Source organism: Helianthus annuus, chromosome 14, assembly GCF_002127325.2.
Source record: "Helianthus annuus cultivar XRQ/B chromosome 14, HanXRQr2.0-SUNRISE, whole genome shotgun sequence".
Taxonomy (NCBI): domain Eukaryota; kingdom Viridiplantae; phylum Streptophyta; class Magnoliopsida; order Asterales; family Asteraceae; genus Helianthus; species Helianthus annuus.
The window spans coordinates 129,906,252-129,925,630 of NC_035446.2; the positions used below are offsets into that span (position 1 = coordinate 129,906,252).

A 19,379-nucleotide genomic window follows, 5' to 3' on the forward strand; every position below is an offset into this window, starting at 1 on the left:
TAACCTTGGCAGTTATTCCGACTTTAATTTTATCTCGCCAAGGCAATTGACGGACTCCAACGACCTGAACTCACGAGTATGACCTAGAATGCGCATGCATAATGCCCAAGAATCGAGGCAGGAACATGTCCCCTAGAGTCGAAAGTGACGACAAGTCAACTGTGAATAGTTAAATTGCCATGGTTAGTCAAAGTCTAGTAGCCGCAGACAATCCATTTTCCGATTATGAGTGTTGCCTTGTTGATTTTATATGATTTACCTGTTTACGTGTTTTTAAGATTTGTTGGTTACTCCATTTGTTATCAATCTGCGTGACCTTTGTTGCTATCCTATCTCGATTCAAATCCCTGTTGATGTGATCTAAACGAAACCAGTGTGCTATGCTACGCTATACGACTAAGATAGACGATACAATGTGGTGCTATCCGATACGCAAAACGAACGGCACTCGACTTGTGGTTATAGGTTTCTGTTTTCTGACTACCTCTGTGATAAAATTTCGTACGTGTTTAGGAAATTAAGTGCTCTATTTGCTTAATTGCTTATGTGCCCTAATTGCTTCTGTGCTTATGTGCCCTAATTGCTTCTGTGCTTATGTGCCTCTATGATTATGTGCTTATGTGATTATATGTGTTACGTGACGAGAGATACGACGTGATTCTAAGCTTTAGAGATCTAAGAACGTGTGAGACTCGAATTCGTTGTGTTGAGCCTGTGACGATGTCTATTGCAGACCATGTCGTCATCTGGACAACCTAGATCACGCTCACGTCTTACCCGCCAGGAGAAAAGAGATCGACGTCTGGCTGCTATCATCTCTAAGACCGTGGCGAAGGCCGTGAGTGAGGTTTATGAGAACGCCAGCAAATCATCTGAGATGTCACAAGCTGATGCTCCGAAAGAATCCAGCAAGACTGCTTTTAGCTTCAAGCAATTTAAGGCATGTGGGCCAAAAGAGTTCACCGGCGAGGATGGTCCAACGGCTATGTTTCACTGGTTTGACTCGATAGAAGTCACCTTTCGTCAAAGTGGATGCCCAGATAATCTCCGGACTCTCAATGCTACTGGCGTCTCCCAGTCCCGTGCTTTGGACTGGTGGACTGCTGAAAGAAACAAGCGCGGAAACGACGCAGCCTATGCTCTGTCATGGAAGAAGCTGAAGGAAATCATGATCGAAGAATACTGTCCCTCCCATGAGCGTCATAAGTTGGAGGATGAATTCTGGGGTATTAAACAAGACAAGGGTGACAACGCCGGTCTCACTGCTCGCTTCAAGCAGTTAAGCATCATCTGTCCAGACCAGGTCAAGACTCCCGACATGACCATCAAGAAATACATCCGCGCTCTTCCTGACTGTGTAGCGGATTTTGTCCTAGCTTCAAAGCCCACAACGATTGAGGAGACCTACCTGCTCGCCGCTGAGATTAATGACAAGCGGGTGAAGGCTGGTTTCTGGGATAAGCAAGTCAAGCCCCTGCATCAAGTCACCGCCGCATCAACAGACAACACCACCACTCAAGCCTCCAAGTCTTCGAGAAGAAGAAAGAAGAACAAAAGTTGCGCTGCCGCAACCAATGCTGCTCCTCTTCAGTCAGTACCACCACAACAGCAACAACCACAGCGCACTGCGCCAGTGATTAATGCGCCGCCGGCTAAGCGTGCGTACACCGGCCCCCACCCACTCTGTGCTACATGTTCCTATCATCACCCGGTGGGTGTGGCCTGCCGATTCTGTGCCCACTGCAACGTTTACGGGCATTTCACTGCGAGTTGCCGCTATGGTCCCCGTCAAACGCAAGCTCAGGCCGCTGTTAACCAAGCCCTGCTACCTGCTCCTCAAGCTCCTCAAGCTGCACAGGCCCCGGCAAACAATGTTCGGACCTGCTTTGCATGTGGTGACCCTAACCACTTCGCAAACCGGTGCCCGAACAGGGTGGTGAAACAAGAAGCTCAACAACCCCAGCAACAACAACAACAGCCTCAACAACAAGCCGCTCACGCCAGAACTTTCAACATCAACGCACACCAGGCTCAAGCTGATAACAACGTGGTCAATGGTACGTTCCTTGTGAATGGTATATATGCATCATGTTTGTTTGATACTGGAGCCGATAACTGCTTTGTGTCATTTGAATTTGAGAAGCTTCTTAGACGTAAGCGCTCTTATCTTTCGACACCCTTCGAAGTAGAAATCGCTACCGGAAGAACCATTGCTGTCAATTATGTGCTCCGTGATTGTACTCTCGAGCTCAACAATCATATATTCCCAATTAATCTCATTCCAATGCAGCTCGGAAGTTTCGATGTCATAGTAGGCATGGACTTTCTTCGTGAAAACCGTGCTGAAGTTGTGTGTTCCGATAAGATGATTCGTTTTGTGTTAGCTAGTGGTGATATTCTATGTGTGTACGGTGAAACTACTGCAAAAGATCTCAAACTCATGTCCTGTCTTCAAGCTCGCAAATATCTCCGCAAGGAATATCGAGCCTTCTTGGCCAACATTGTTGTAGCAGAGACGGACAAGAAAAAGAAAGTTGAAGTCAAGGATGTTCCTGTTGTCCGAGAATTTCCTCAGGTGTTCCCTGATGATCTTCCTGGATTACCTCCTAGTCGTGATATCGACTTTCGAATCGACCTTATTCCAGGAGCCAACCCAGTGGCCAAAGCTCCGTATCGACTCGCTCCATCTGAGATGCGAGAACTCTCAAACCAACTCCAAGAGTTACTTGAAAAAGGCTTCATTCGCCCGAGCACTTCTCCATGGGGCGCACCAGTCCTTTTCGTCAAAAAGAAGGACGGGTCGTTCCGAATGTGCATCGATTACCGGGAATTGAACAAGCTGACCATCAAGAACCGATACCCCTTACCAAGAATCGATGACCTGTTTGACCAACTACAAGGTGCTCAGTGTTTCTCCAAGATTGATCTACGTTCAGGCTACCATCAGTTGCGGATTCAGGAGGAAGACATACCCAAAACCGCTTTTCGAACCCGATACGGCCACTACGAATTTGTTGTCATGCCTTTTGGTTTGACCAACGCACCCGCGGTCTTCATGGATCTGATGAATCGCGTGTGTAAACCGTTCTTAGACCGTTTCGTCATTGTATTCATCGACGATGTCCTGATCTATTCCAGATCGAGGGCCGAACATGCGCAGCATTTGCGATTGGTTCTCGAGTTGCTTCAGGGAAACCAACTCTACGCCAAATTCTCCAAGTGTGAGTTCTGGTTGGAGGAGGTTCAATTTCTGGGTCACATTGTGAATAGTCGAGGTATACACGTTGATCCTGCAAAGATTGAGGCAGTCAAGGGATGGGTTACGCCAAAGAATCCGTCAGAAGTTCGCTCTTTTCTCGGATTAGCCGGTTACTACCGGCGATTCATCGAAGGATTCTCAAAGATTGCTGTACCACTTACCTCCCTTACTCATAAAGACAAGCCTTTTGTGTGGGGAACCGCGCAGGAGACTGCTTTCCAAACCCTCAAACACATGCTGTGCCATGCACCAGTTCTTACACTGCCGGATGGAAGCGATGACTTCGTTGTCTATTGTGATGCTTCAAACCTTGGACTTGGCTGTGTTCTCATGCAACGAGACAAGGTTATAGCTTACGCATCTCGACAGCTCAAAATCCACGAGAAGAACTATACGACCCATGACCTCGAGCTAGGCGCAGTTGTCTTTGCCTTAAAGATTTGGCGACACTACCTGTATGGTACAAAGTGTACGATCTTCACCGATCACAAGAGCCTACAACATATCTTTAACCAGAGAGAACTCAATATGCGTCAACGCCGATGGGTAGAACTTCTCAACGATTACGACTGTGAGATCCGTTATCACCCAGGCAAGGCGAATGTAGTTGCAGACGCCCTCAGCAGAAAGAATTACGTGATAGGTGTTCGAAACATCCAGGCTCAGTATAACCTCGAAGCTCTCATCCGCGAAGCACAACACGCTTGCTTTAACGAGCGTACGTTGAAGAAAGAACGAATCTATCATGATGGAACTCAGCTCGTGAGCAAAGCCAACGGGATATTCTATTATCTGGACCGAATCTGGGTTCCGAGGAGGACAGATTTGCGAAAGATCATCATGAACGAAGCCCACAAATCCCGATATTCCATTCATCCCGGTGCGGACAAGATGTACCAGGACCTTCGCTACAAGTACTGGTGGCCTGGGATGAAAAGGGATATTGCTCTATATGTTGGTAGCTGTTTAACTTGTGCAAGAGTCAAGGCTGAACACCAAAGACCTTCAGGCTTACTCGAGCAACCGCCGATACCCGTATGGAAGTGGGAAAGCATAGCTATGGATTTCATAACTAAGCTTCCGACCACGCCATCAGGTCACGACAGTATTTGGGTTATAGTCGACCGTCTAACCAAATCAGCCCACTTTCTGCCAATACGAGAAGACTATAAGGTGGCCAAGCTAGCCCAAATCTACACCGACGAGATCATCAAGAATCATGGTACGCCTCGAGACATCATTTCGGATCGCGATGCTCGGTTTACATCGAGATTGTGGGAAACTTTTCAAGCAGCTCTGGGTACGACGCTGAATTTGAGTACCGCATTCCACCCGCAAACCGACGGGCAGACTGAAAGAACGATTCGTACTATTGAAGACATGCTCCGTGCGTGTGTTATCGATTTTGGTGGTAGTTGGAGCAAACACCTACCGTTAGTCGAATTTTCGTACAATAATAGCTATCACTCCAGCATCGAAATGGCACCTTTCGAAGCCTTGTATGGTAGGAGATGTCGCTCGCCTATTGTATGGCACGAGGTCGGTCATTCACAATTGACTGGGCCCGAGATTCTGCAAGAAACGACTGACAAGATCCACCAGATCAGGGAAAACTTGGTAAAGGCCCGGGACAGACAAAAGATGTACGCCGATAAACGACGCAGGCCCCGCGAATTTGCAGTTGGCGACTACGTGCTCCTAAAGGTATCACCTTGGAAGGGAGTAGTCCGATTCGGCAAAAGAGGGAAACTTGCGCCTCGATTTGTTGGACCTTTTAAGATTCTGGAAAGGATCGGTAAAGTTGCCTACAAACTCGAATTACCGGAGGAACTCAGCAATGTCCACCCGACTTTCCATATTTCAAACCTTCGAAAATGCGTAGCCGACCACGACGCAATAATACCACTCGACGATCTTCAGGTCAATGAGACACTACACTTCGTGGAAAAGCCTGTCGAAATCATGGACCGACAGACCAAGCAACTCAGACGCTCTCGCATTCCTATTGTAAAAGTACGATGGGAAGGCAAACGAGGCGCGGAGTTCACTTGGGAACTCGAAAGTGACATGAAGGCCAAGTACCCGCAGTTATTCAGATAGATCTGAAGCATCAAATTGGTAAAATCACACGGCGATGTACGGTTCTCGGCCTAATTTCGGGACGAAATTCCCTAAAGGAGGGGAGACTGTAACACCCCGTGTTTTCCAAAAGTCAAAGTCAAGGGTTGACTGTTATTGGAATTAAAGATTAATAAAGATTAATTTCATTTTAAATTCATTTTGATTTTCATATTATTTGGAGTAAGTGTTGTATAATCAAACTAATCGACCGATAATCGAACTGTGAATCAACGACCGACTGTGAATGATAGGAAGTAACAACGCAATAAAGCTAGTCAATCAATAATCAAGCTAATCAAAATCAATCATCGAACTCTAGTGTGGGGATTTTAGTACTTTTTATACGTGTGTGTGTGCCTTATGTGTTACTTGTGCATGTTTACTTTTGTGTTAAAGTGTGTGGTGAATCAATCAAATCAATCAAGACTCAAAGGTGAATCAAACTCTATGGAAATCGAACCCGAAATGGTTGTAAGGATGCTTGTATGTTAGATATAGTAATTGAGACTAAAAGTAATTTGATTAGGAATTCTATCATTCTCAAATCATCGTTCATCGAAGTCGAAATATCAAAAATCGTCGCGAAACACTCAAAACCAGGCAAGCCGATCGAACAGGCTGTTCGATCGAGCAGCTGCTCGATCAGGGATGCTGTTCGATCAGCTGACCCTTTCCTCTTTTGGAAGCCTATAAATAGGGCTGTCCTTGTCAAGCTTTCCACTTTTGGAAAAGCTCTGACCGACCAGCCTCTTCTTCTCACTAAATCTCAGATTTCTCTCAAACCGGTAAGTATTTCGCTCTAATCCTTGTACGTTTTTGTTCATTAATCGATTCTCCATCTTTCTATCTTTCAAAATCTGAATTTCATCCATGAAATCACCAAGATCTAGGTGTTCTTGAGTGATGTCATCATGGTGTTCTTGGTGTTCATCAAGAACTTCATGTTCTTGACTTCATTCAACCATGAATAAGCTAGATCTAACCGATTTCCACATAAATAACCTAAAATCTTCCAAAGATCTTAACATTTCACGGTGGAAAAGGATTGGAAGATGGGTTTTCATCTATCTTTCAACTCTTTTACACTCAAAAAGGTGAAAACGAGACTTGAACCGATTTACAAATCAATCTAAACGAACACATGGTTCAAGATTCGGGTTTTACCGAGAGATATACCGATTTCGGGTTAAATGTTAAACTTAAGTTCCAAACCGCCTCTGGCCGAGCTTGGGTGATTCCTGCTCGAGTCAGTAGACTAAGTAGGGACTTCAGCTTTGTGGTTCAACTCGTAGTCAAAATATCTCTAAAACATCATCAATTAACGGGAATAACCAAGTGTTAAGTGAAAGGTTAACCGAATCGAGAAGCTGGCCGAACGGCTAGGCTGTTCGATCGAACAGCCCAACCGAACGACTATGCCAGCCGATCGACTAGGCTAACCGATCGACTAGCACTTAGTCCCACAAACTCACAAAAGTGTAGTATTGACTAGGTACTGTTCGATCGACTACGCCACTCGATTGTAATCATTACTGCTCGAATCATGAGATACTATACTTCAAAACACTTAGACTTTTCAAAACATTGGAATGTCACCCGATCGAGCATACCAACCGATCGAGTGACATATTTGAAAACAATGAAGTGCTAGCCGATCGGTTGGGCTAACCGATCGAACAGCTGTTCGATCGGCCAACCTGAAAGGTAGTACAAACCATCAAACACAAACACATCCTTCTCATCAAAGGAAGAAACAATCCACTTGAAGGAACCAGCCGATCGAGCCAGCCGGCCGATCGAATGGATGTTCGAACGGACTTTCAAACCAATCGAACAGCCCACTCGATCGAACTGCTGTCCGATCGAATGGCCTACTCGATCGAACTATTCAGGCTAACCTATTCTCAGTGCTCCCTTCAATCCACGATCAACCACTGTGAGTATACTCGATCCCTTTTTGCTTTCAGCACTTTTGGGTGTTACATACGTAAACTATCAAAATCACGATCAACACAAACTATTTGAACGCTAACCTTCTTGCATGTATTACTTGTCTAAATGATTGCTGTTTATTATGTTTACACGTGGAGTGCTATCTACCTGCTTTAGCAACGTAGTACTATAGTTTGGACTCAGCACCCGTTCACACGGGGGTTGCTAAGGACAATTACTTGCATGGATTACGGTGGTAATCATGTATTGCGAACTGTCTCGGACAGTCAACTCGAAGTCGTTGGTATCGATGGTCCCATGTCGATAATTTACATGCATCGTTTGCCCTTGTGTACGTGCTTGGTTATGCGTAAACTATTCGAACTCTATATGCTATATCAAACTTGTGTACTCACCTTTACATTATATGTATTGACTTTTATTTTAACGTATGTGACAGGTGTTTAAGCTACTAGCGTGCTAGGGAAGCGAGGCAATAATAAGCTTCTAGGATCCTGTGACCTTAGGACAGTGTCCACGTATTTGTTCCAGGGCCATAATTATCTGTAGATCTTGTACTGGCACCTGTAGTCAGTAAGATTTACGGATAGCCGTCTAGAAGTCTTAAAACAATATTTACTTTCGGTCTGTAATAATTAAGAATTTGAGTTGTCGGAACAGTTCCCATATTGTTTAGTTGATTTCTATGATAACTTGTTATTATTTGGGACACGGTATGGGACGTGTTATATAACTGAATTGTATGATAGTTGTTGTGGAAACTTCTGAACAATCTGTTTCGCTCAGTGCCGCGCCCCGATGATTCCGCCATCGGTTGGGGTGTGACAGCACATGTTGCTACAATTAAAAAACACAATTAGTTTTCACACCACTACTTCTAATCATACTAAAAACTAACAAATTATATCAACAAATGTTTGTAACAAACTTAAATTAGAAATGACAATAAAGTAATCTTAAACATGTATTTTCAAGGATGGATATAGCATTATCATTGTACATGTCCTACATCAGGTAAATAATATATAGTGATGCTAACATAATTCAAAAGTTGAAAGACGTAAAGAAAACTGCATTTATTTCTCACCAGAGGCACAATTTGAAAGTTACTAACACAAACAAAGTTATCAGCACACGCTTTGTATTGGCGAGATCGAGATCTCAAACATTAACACCAACGATTTCAACACCCAATTAAAGAAGCTTGCAACTTTAGGTTGTTAACAAACAAATTTAGCTAATTAGAAAATCCAGAAAACTTCGTACAAATTGTCTAACAAATTACATAATTAAAATGACCTAATTTGAAACATATTACAATACCTGGCTTGAGAAAAAACAAAAGTACAAAACTCAAAATGTGCCATTTTAGCAACAATTAAAGAGGCTATCACAACATCAAATCAAGAACAACATGGATACCAAACAATCAAAATAGCAATAAGACAACATTATTGAAACAAACATGAATGTTCAAAACCCTAATTGCGATACAATCGACCAAATATTTTTGCAATATAAAACAAAATCTAGTATACGGTGGTAAAAATCAGAATAATATATCATTCAAACGTCATAAAAATTTATTAAAACTTATTATCAAAATCAATTTTGTAACTTATTTCCAAAATTATAGATTTAAGTTCAAATTTTAAGATTTTATTAGTTCCTAGTTTGTAATACTTCAAAAAAATCTCAATCACGTTAATTTCAAAGTACCCACATTTTATTAGAAATCAAATTGGTAACTTATTTCCAAATTTATAGATATAAGTTCAAATTTTTAAAATTTTAAGATTTCATTGGTTCCTAATTTATGATACTTTCCAAAAATTTTCTCAATCACATCAATTTCAAATTTCTCATATTTTTATATTTTTATGATCGAAACAAACCAAATTAATTCACTACAATTTGGGAAACCTTGAATATTAAAATCTGAGCTCTAGTAAACAAACTTGGTAGTTTGAGCAAACCGCCTATTTATATATTTATTTTACTTATGTATACATGCACATAGTTATTTAATACAAACAAATTTTAAGTTGATAAGTGCAATAAATCATGTAAACACATCCTGTCTCTCCCATTACATATTGTAAGCATGACACATATATTGAAAAAATTCGTATCTTTTATCTAATAAATGATTCTATAAAATGCATGTGTTGAAACCACATTCTCCCCCACACAACTTTTCCCGTTCAAGTATCATATCAGTTACATATTTGATTACCTATTAAATTTATTATCAAAATCAAATTTGAAACTTGTTTCCAAATTTATAGATATAAGTTCAAATTTAAAAAAAAATAAAATTTCATTAGTTCCTAGTATGTGATACATTTTCAAAAAAAATACTCAATCACATTAATTTCAAATTTCTGACATTTTATTAGAAATTAAATTTGAAACTCATTGCCAAATGTATAGATATAAGTTCTAATTTTAAAAAATTTTAAGATTTCATTATTTCTTAGTTTGTGATATTTTCCAAAAAAAAAAAAATTCTTTATCACATTAATTTCAAATTTCAAAAATTTTATCAGAAATCAAATTTGTAACTTATTTCAAAATTTATAGATAGAAGTTCAAATTTTTAAAATTTTAAGATTTCATTGTTGCCTAATTTGTGATACTTTTCAAACATTTTATTAGAAATCAAATATGTAACTTATTTTCAATTTTATAGATATACGTTCAAATTTTCAAATTTTAAAATTCCATTGGTTCCTAATTTTGTGATACTTTCCAAAAAAAAATTTCTCAATCACATTAATTTCAAATTTCTCGCATTTTATTAGAAAATTATTTATTAGTTATTTCAAATTAAAAAAATTTAAGATTTTATTAGTTCTTAGTTTGTGATACTTTTAGAAAAAAATGTCAATCACATTAATTTCAAATTTCTCACATTAGTTTGTGATACTTTTAGAAAAAAAAAATGTCAATCTTAATTTCAAATTTCAGTCAGATGGAAGAGCCTTATAAAGCAAACAACTGAAAATAAAGTATAACTAAACAAATAATAATAATAAAAGGAATTTAACGAAAACAAAAAAGATATATATGATAGATGTTAGAAATTATCAATTACCATAAGAAATTCATCGGCTCTATTCAAATGCCTACAGAAAGATGGCTTCCTGATACTGATTAGAAAAATATAAGATATTAATAAACAATAAAATGAATAGAAGGAATACAATACAAATTATAAAATTCTAAACACATAAACAAAAAATTTAAAATAAACATAAACAATTTTAAAAAATAACAATCACGTAGAACAGACAAATAACATAAACAATAAAAAACAACGATTAAAAATACAGTTTAAATGAAAATAACAAAACAGATGATATAGAATAATAGATTCAACAAACATAAGAAAACAGATTTTATACATAAAAGAATTAAAATTTTACATGAAGAAATTCTAATAAACTTATTAAACAGAAAAAATACTTAACAAATCATAACAATCAAAAAATTATACATAATTTCCAAAAATTTATACAGATCTACATATCAAACACAATGATTAAAAGTTATAGTACAAAACATGATGTAGAAGATAAACATAAATTACCTTGATGAACTTTCCGTCATATTCAAAACCTACAAACAACGGTTACAAAAAAATAATGAATCAGATTACATATTACAAAATTTCAAATTTCAAAATAAAAAGAAAACAACAATCTGATGGAGTTATTATAAACAAAAATATATTAAGAAAATCAAAAAACTTCTCAGAATATTATTAGAAATTGATATTCATTTACAATATAATGATTAATGGTTCTGAAGATGTACCCTGTCTGTTCGATTCTTCAATGATAACAAAAAAAAAAATACAGATTCAAATATTAAGTATTATTAAAGGAATAAAATACATACCGTCGATGTTCGAAGAATCGGTATAAGAGCTGATGAAGAATCGAACAATAGAAAGGAAAAAAAACCCTAAAATCAGTGATAAGAACAAAAAAATTACAGATTCAAAGATTACGTATTAGAGGAATAACATACATACCGTCGATGTTCGAAGAATCGGTATAAGAGCTGATGAAGAATCCAACAATAAAAAGGAAAAAAACCCTAAAATCAGTCATAAGAACAAATAAAATTACAGATTCAAAGATTACGTATTAGAGGAATAACATACATACCATCGATGTTTCAAGAATCGTTGTTAGATCTGATGAAAAATCGAACGATAGAAAGGTAAAAAAACCCTAAAATCACAAAGAGTATAAGAGAAGAAAGGTGAATGGGAAAGTTGATCGGTTTGTTCTCTTAAATATGGACCGAAGATTAAGGACCCAAATTAGTTGCTGGATCCCGTGTCGAGTTATTCAAGGGAAATGAGGAGAATGAACATTTTGGCGGGAAAATTAGATTTAGAGGCCATAGGAGGGGGACATGTGTCCCCTAATTGAGGCTTTTATTAGGTTGTATAGATAAAAGAACCCATTTTGATAAATACTTTTGAAACAAGTCATTTTGATAAATAATTTTGTCAACTACACCCTTTTAAAAAAACAAAACTTCGTCAAATGTACACCAAAAGTTGTATAGTTTAACTCGGTAATATTATAGGTATACTTGAGACTAATAAAATAATTATAAAAATACAAATGAGGTGCTTGAAAAATATGTGGAGGTATACTTTTATACTTTTATTTTATTTTACTTAATTGTTTTTCAAAGATATACTTTTAGAAACATACTGTAAAAAAGTTTTTTTTACATGGGGTTATAAAAGATTGCTTTTTGGTGAGTTTAGCCAGCTATATATTGCATTTTATATTTTTATATAAACAGCCATTTTTTACATGGGGTTATAAAAGATTGCTTTTTGGTGAGTTTAGCCAGCTATATTTTGCATTTTATATTTTTATATAAACAGCCATTTAAATTTTATGATATATTATTATACCTTTTATTTTACCATTATTACATCTAACAATATGTAATTTCGGTGATGAGATGTTTAGTAAAAAAAAAATTTGAATTATAGTGTTTTTAATGTACAACCCCGTGTAATACACAAGTTTCTAACCTAGTTTATCAAGAAATAGAAATGCAAATTCAAGAAACAAACCGTATATATTCATCATGTATTCTACAAAATCGACTTTTTCTATCTCTACCTTCCCCGCACATTTGATTCTGGTACCACTGCTAACATTTATCCTATAGAGCAAAAACCGACCCTAAAAATAACATGTGCAACTACTTATTATTAGATTACCAATGACTTGATGTTTCCCCTTCTTCATGTAAATCACATTATTACATAGATCAAGCACCACTATTTATTTATCCACGAGACATGGTTCCGGGCCCAAACACGTAATTCAAACAAGTCATATCAACCGCACAAGTTCGACTTGTGACGAGGTACCCGTATCCGAAGTTTAGCTAGAACCAAAACCGAACACGCTATTCTACATGTTCGGTCGGTACCAACATTGTACAGTACCGTTAAAAATCCTAAATCGGTACCCTACGCATAGTACCAACTACCAATACCGAAATCGAGTTAAAGTTAAAAATTGAATACTACATGGTATATGTTGGATCACTTTGAAAACCCGTAATCCGAACAAGACATATTAACCGGACCACTTCGACCCGTAACGAGATACCCGTATCCGAAATAATATCAAACTGAGCGGGGAAACACACACAAGTTAGTTTTCAAAATTAGGGCTTTTAGTTCCACCATAACTGCTTCAAATCAACGCAACAATGGCGAGAAAAAAACAGCCTGCTAAACGAAGTTGGGGCACTCGAAGAGACTGTTAGTTTCTCTCTCTCTTGCTCTCGCTCATCTACCTTGTTGTTTTCAGTTTCAACTTTTCATTTTCTCATGTTTCAAACCCTAATTTTTTCACTCTTTTATTGCAGCTAGAGCATCTGCTTCAACGAGTACGGTAATGCGGTTTCTACTTGTCTATCGTTTCAATTTTTGTGTTGTTTTCATGCAATTTGTTGTTAGGAATATCTGATTTGTTTGGTTTTGGTTACTTGTGGAAATTTGTAGCCGAGGAAAACTCCGAGAAAGGAACCAGAGAGTGAGTGTTTGTATACATATTGATTTGTGTGTGAATGTGTGTTTTTGGTTTTGGTTTTGGTTTTGATAGATTGGTGTAATTTGGGATTTAGGTTCAGGAGGTGGAGGGAATAAGAAGCCGCATCGGTTTAAGCCGGGGACGCAGGCGCTTCGTGAGATTAGGAAGTTGCAGAAGGGTGTTGATCTTCTTATTCCGGCTGCTCCGTTTATTCGAACTGTGAGATGTCTTTATCTGTTGACTTATGTTGATTTTTTCTATGTATGGTGTGTACATTGTAGGAAATAGGTTTTGAAAATGTTAGTTTATACTGCTACAATTGATTGAATTTTAGGTTTTTGTTAAATATACATATAAAATAGCATATATGATAGGGTATTTTGATATAATATACATATAAAATTTTTTAAACTTTTTTTCTAGTGTATCGCTATTTATAAAATAGCGGCCCGCTATTCGCCATTAACAACCATGCTCCTCGTCTCTATATATAGAGGAGTTATCATTTGTACATATCTTTGCTATATCTTATCGAATGTTATAGTTTAAAACAGAAGTGACACATACAATGTACCTTTATAGACTGATAACTGCGTTTTGATTTCAGATTTACTAAGAAATCTCAGACTTCTAAAAGATGTGTGGATGTGTGATGAATACATTAGTGCTAACTGCGTTTTAGTTTTATATTTACTAACTAACAACTTTTCTACTAAAGTGTTCATTTCTTTCTTCTATTTGTAGTGTTTTCTGATTCTTTAAAAATGAATGTTATATACAGTTAATTTTTTGTAATTAAGGGTCCCGTTAGTTACATTTTGACAAGAAATATATTACACATATACAAAATCTTTTGTAAAAAAATAACATGTAACAAGTAACAACACATCAACTTTAGGTGAATCTTCCTCTTTGCATTGGAACTGCCAGAATTTTAAGCTGATGATTGTTTGATAAAAGTTGTATCTTATGCACTATGCATTAAATTTGACTATTTGTGATTAGAAGATGACGTACACTAGACTTTATAGTAAGAAATCTTAGGAAAGTAATGAGCGTCTTGTCGAGTTACTACTTGTATAATCAATAACAACTGGTATAATCTTGTGTTACTGTCACCTCTTATTAAATAATCTTTTGTGCTACTTTTTGTATATTGTGACGTTAACTATGAATTGAACAGGTAAGAGAGATAAGCAACTACATGTCCCCTGAAATTACCCGCTGGCAAGCTGAAGCTCTACAAGCCCTTCAAGAGGTATCCTAATTTTTTTCACTTTAGACTTATTATCCAAGTTACTCAGGCTTCGTATCTTGTTACAAGCATTACAATTTTATCATCCAAAATTTGTAGCATTCTTAATTTTTCTAAACCGTCTCTTATATCAAATTTTGGTATATATTTATAATAATGTAGTCCCCATATATTTCAGGCAGCAGAAGATTACATAATCCAGTTGTTTGAAGATTCAATGCTATGTGCAATTCATGCTAAACGTGTTACCCTCAGTAAGTTTTCACAGAACTCTATTGTTTTATCTCAGTTCTCAACGGGTCAAATAATTATTTATTTTTAGCTAAAATGGTAGCAGGCTTAAGGGTCAACCCGACCCGTACTGACCTTTTTTTATATGCATTTTGGTCAGTGAAAAAGGATTGGGAATTGGCAAGACGGCTTGGGAAGAAAGGGCAGCCATGGTAGTTAGATGAGGCAGAGAATTGTTGTACGCTGTAACAACTAACGAGACACATCTAGAGTGGTTTAGCGTGTTTATCATAGGCATATCTTTATGATGAGAATAGGTTATTGAGTGCAAATTTATAGCTGTAGAAAACAGGTACATTGGTGGCATATTGAATGCAAAGTTGGAATGTCAATTGTTTTGTAGATGTCTCCCAATTATTTTAGGGATTTATTATGGTTTCATTTTCATGGTGTGTTTGGTAATATAAGAAGGATGAATATGAATAATAGATGGTGTTTGGTTTGAGAGTTTGGTAGAGGGTTTTGAAATGGAAGCGTGAATGAGTATGAAAATGGTGATGTTTGTTGAGGCGATACGTTTTGTAAAACCGTATTGTAGTGTTTTAGCAAACCCAACACTTGTTTTTTCAAACTTATATCTCGTTTTTTTTTTTTTTTTTTTTTTTTTTTTTTTTTTTTTCTAACGCACTCACATCCTCTCTTTCTCTCCCTCTTTATTTGATAAGAAAAACTATTTTAAGTACCAATTTCGAGTCTAATCTAACTAATGAAACAGACATTATTTTAAACTTTTACATTTTTTTATCTTCTTATTTTCTTGCAAACTATAACAACTTTTAGGTAGCATTTGATATGAAGGAACTAAAGGCATAATAGAATGGATCATTGTGATGGAATGAAAAAAACCATATTTTGTTGGAGTTTTTTCCTAAAGTGGTGTAGTTTGAAAACTTATTTACCAAAATAGATAGTTTAAAAAGTATTTACCAAAACAGGTAGTTTCTACCTTTATAGTTACTCACTCCTAATCTCATTATTCGTTTTCTATCGTTCGTTTATATGGTTTTTGATGGACGTAAAACACGTATTGATATCCATTAATATATGTGTGTAAAAGAAACAATCATTCTTCTAAAAAAACAAAAAAAAAAAAAACACGTAAAATGATATTTTTTTATATTCTTACTTTACAATTTTTTTTAATTTTGTTTTTGTTTTTTTGGTAGTAAATTAGAAATGTAAAAAAGGAAGAACCATACTTCTAAAAAATCGTTTTCTTAGAAAATTGTTTCTTCTTAAATAAAACCTAAATAAAAAAATAGAAACAAAAGATTTAAGTATACTAAAAAGATATTACTTATTTTCAAAGAAAAGTAACAGGTAACGGAAGGTAAATTCAACAAAAAAATGTGATTAAAAGGAAGAAAAAAAAAAGAATTTATTTATGTATTATGGATTGTTTTTTCAAATAAGTTCATTTTTTAAGTAAAGAATATAAAACATAAAACTAATAATATTCATGCTAGAAAAATGATTAATTGAATAATTAGTTGATGAATTGATATTATCCAATGAGATCAGGAGTGAGAAACTATAAAGTTAGAAACCACCTATTTTGGTAAATACTTTTGAAACTCCCCATTTTGGTAAATAAGTTTTCAAACTACACCACTTTGGAAAAAAACTCTATTTTGTTGTCATTGGTAATGGAATTGTGCATTCCACAAGGAATATAACTTCTTCCAAATATAAAAATTTCCATTTTTTGGTAAGATGGTGTTTTTTTTTTCGTTCCTTCAAGAAAGAATGAAAAGAATGTTGTTGTTGTTGTTGTTTGAGGCAATTAAACCCAAAGTCACATAATTACATCTCACATATTAAACTCACACCATATAACCAAATTAAGGTTTACATATTTAAATCTACTAGAAATCCAATAAAAAAGTATTCTCTTTAATAATGTTTGCCGTTCTACTGAATTAGAGATGATTGTTGTTGAAAATCGCTTCATTCCTCGCCTTCCATATTTCCATATTGCATTTCCCATGCCACTCCTTTGTGATGGCAGCGGCTGAGGGTGGTTGATTAGATGATGACGAGTGATTGTAGATTCCGATTCATTTGGTTGAATTTCTTCACAATTTGGAAGGAAATGTTAAATTAATTTACATGAAGAAATTCAGGCAAATCCATCCGGTTCTATTAATTTCTTAACCAATAAGTTATCCATGAATTTCAAATTACAATTCCAACATATTTTGTGTAGATTTCATATTGCAATTCCAATAAATTCAGCAACTAAAGACACTCTAAAGTGTTAAAAGTTTGTCTTAACCCCGTTGTTGGTATGGAAAACTCATTTTCATCATTCCGTCCTCTCATTACCAATGGAATATCATAACAACTCCCAAAATACATAAACTAAACATCTAACAATACTTATTTATGTTTCATCCTATTATCAAACTAGTATTAATAGCCAGGTTAATTGTTTTGTCTACTCATTCACACCTTAACTAATGAATCATTTCTATCGGTACAAGAAGTAGGGGTGTTCATGAGCCGAACCGAACCGAACGAAGGCATGCTCGTGCTCGGTTCGGTTTGAAACCGAGCCGCTCGGTTCGGTTCGGATTTAGGAAATCGAGCGGAAATCTTATGCTCGTGCTCGGTTCGGTTTAAAACCGAGCCGCTCAGTTCGGTTCGCTTTTGCTCAGTTTTATTTAGGATTCCTACATAGCCATTTATTCACCAAAATTCATGGTTATACATAAACACTTAAATAATTCAATACGTCCATTAAAAACAAATTCAAAGGTACCAAAATTATCAAAACTAGAAAAAAAATTGTGATGAACCTCCAACAAAATAAGAATCAAATTGGGGATATATACAAAAAAATACGAATGAATTAAAGAATAGGTGTTTTGTGTGGGTACTTCAAACCGCGAAGTGGTTGTGTGTTTTGTTTAACCGACGGCTGACGGACAGTGGAGTGGTGGATGGCCGACGGTGGAGCGGTTGTATGGCGGATGGTGGATGGCCGACGGGCGGTGATGCCTGCGGACGAGGGATGTGGACGGTGGAACTGGATCTGGATGGATGTTAGCTGGATGTGTGACTTGAGAGTTGAGAGAGATTAGGGTTTTATTTTTCTTTTTTCTTTTTTTTTAACTGAAGAAGGATTCTAGTATATGAGGATTCAAGGGTAGTTTTGGATGTCGGCTGGATATGTCAAATGTTTGTATTTAATAAATATAATATATATATATATATATATATATATATATATATATATATATATAATAAAAATAAAATTTGATCGAAACCGAACGAGCGACGAGCGAGCGTACCTATGCTCGTGCTCGGTTCGTTTTTAAACCGAACCGAGCTGCTCAGCTCGGTTTTAACCGAGCAAGGAATCGAACGAGCAGATTTCCGAGCTTTTTCAAACGATCGTCGAACGATCTTCGAGCGCCGAACAGTTTGAACAGCCTTAACAAGAAGACAATTGAATTAAAGCACTATCTCAATAATTGAAGTAAAGTGTAGAACAGAGATGGGATCAAATACAAACCTCAATATGTGTAAGAACTATAAGAACCAACAACTATTAGACATGTGTCCTTCATTAAAAAAACTAGACAAGGGTATTTTAGACTTTATCACTCTATTTTTTGAATTTAATTAATTCCAAATTTTAATTATCCCTTATATTAATGCACTATTTCAAATCAAAATTTGAAAATTTCCAACAACAGGCACTTTGTAAATCAGCACAATCTTCACAAATCACAACAATAGGCACTTTGTTAATCAGCACTTTATTAATCAGCACAATCTCCTCCAACAACGGGCAATTTGTTAATCAGCACTTTGTAACAAATTATGACAACTATATGATTGTTTTAAACTAAGATAAAAGTCAATAAAGATAAGTACCAAGAATTCAAATAAAGAAATAAACAGATAAACTAAAATAAAAACTTGAAATTAATTTTCCATTACGCAGTTAGCATGTGTATTTACATAAATTTAGTTTCCTGTTGTGCTTGTTTTTCAAGTGCAGCAAAAAACATGTGCTACTTATTTTTTTCAGTATGTTTTTAATGTGTTGTTTACACATGTGCTGGTATGTTTCTAAAGTTCTGTTAGCACATGTGCTGATATGTTTTTAAAGTGTTATTAGCATATGTGCTGGTATGTTTTTAAAGTGTTGTTAATACACGTGTTGGTTAGTTTTCAAAGTGCTGATTCAAATCAGCTGCAAGCAGGATAAAATCTTATGGGAAGAATATTTAACAAATTTTATGAAATATCTCGATGGGCAATTATATTGTAATTAACACATAATCAACACATTATCAGCACAATTATAAAACAACTTTTGGTAACTTTTTTAAAAGTTATTTTTATAAACAAAAAAAAAGTATAGCAATATGGTACTCATATTAAAGATAAAAAAATACTTGATTTT

The 19,379-nt window shown here is 36.1% G+C and overlaps 1 protein-coding gene across 1 annotated transcript; it reads left to right on the forward strand.

Moving 5' to 3' along the window:
- Positions 1 to 12,989: 12,989 nt before the first annotated feature.
- On the forward strand, positions 12,990 to 15,335 carry LOC110903809 (histone H3-like centromeric protein HTR12). The gene is made up of 7 exons (XM_022149589.2): positions 12,990 to 13,145; positions 13,253 to 13,278; positions 13,389 to 13,419; positions 13,511 to 13,635; positions 14,600 to 14,674; positions 14,850 to 14,925; positions 15,063 to 15,335. Exons 1-7 carry the CDS (start codon positions 13,094 to 13,096, stop codon positions 15,116 to 15,118), a joined length of 441 nt encoding a protein of 146 aa, XP_022005281.1. The 5' UTR covers positions 12,990 to 13,093; the 3' UTR covers positions 15,119 to 15,335.
- The last annotated feature ends 4,044 nt before the right edge of the window (positions 15,336 to 19,379 follow it).

Excerpts from the sequence above, each read along its gene's own strand:
- LOC110903809 (XM_022149589.2), top strand. The coding sequence starts at position 13,094 with ATGGCGAGAAAAAAACAGCCTGCTAAACGAAGTTGGGGCACTCGAAGA. Across the intron at positions 13,279-13,388 it reads CATCTGCTTCAACGAGTACG|CCGAGGAAAACTCCGAGAAA; the intron begins GTAATGCGGTTT and ends GGAAATTTGTAG. Across the intron at positions 14,675-14,849 it reads CTCTACAAGCCCTTCAAGAG|GCAGCAGAAGATTACATAAT; the intron begins GTATCCTAATTT and ends CATATATTTCAG.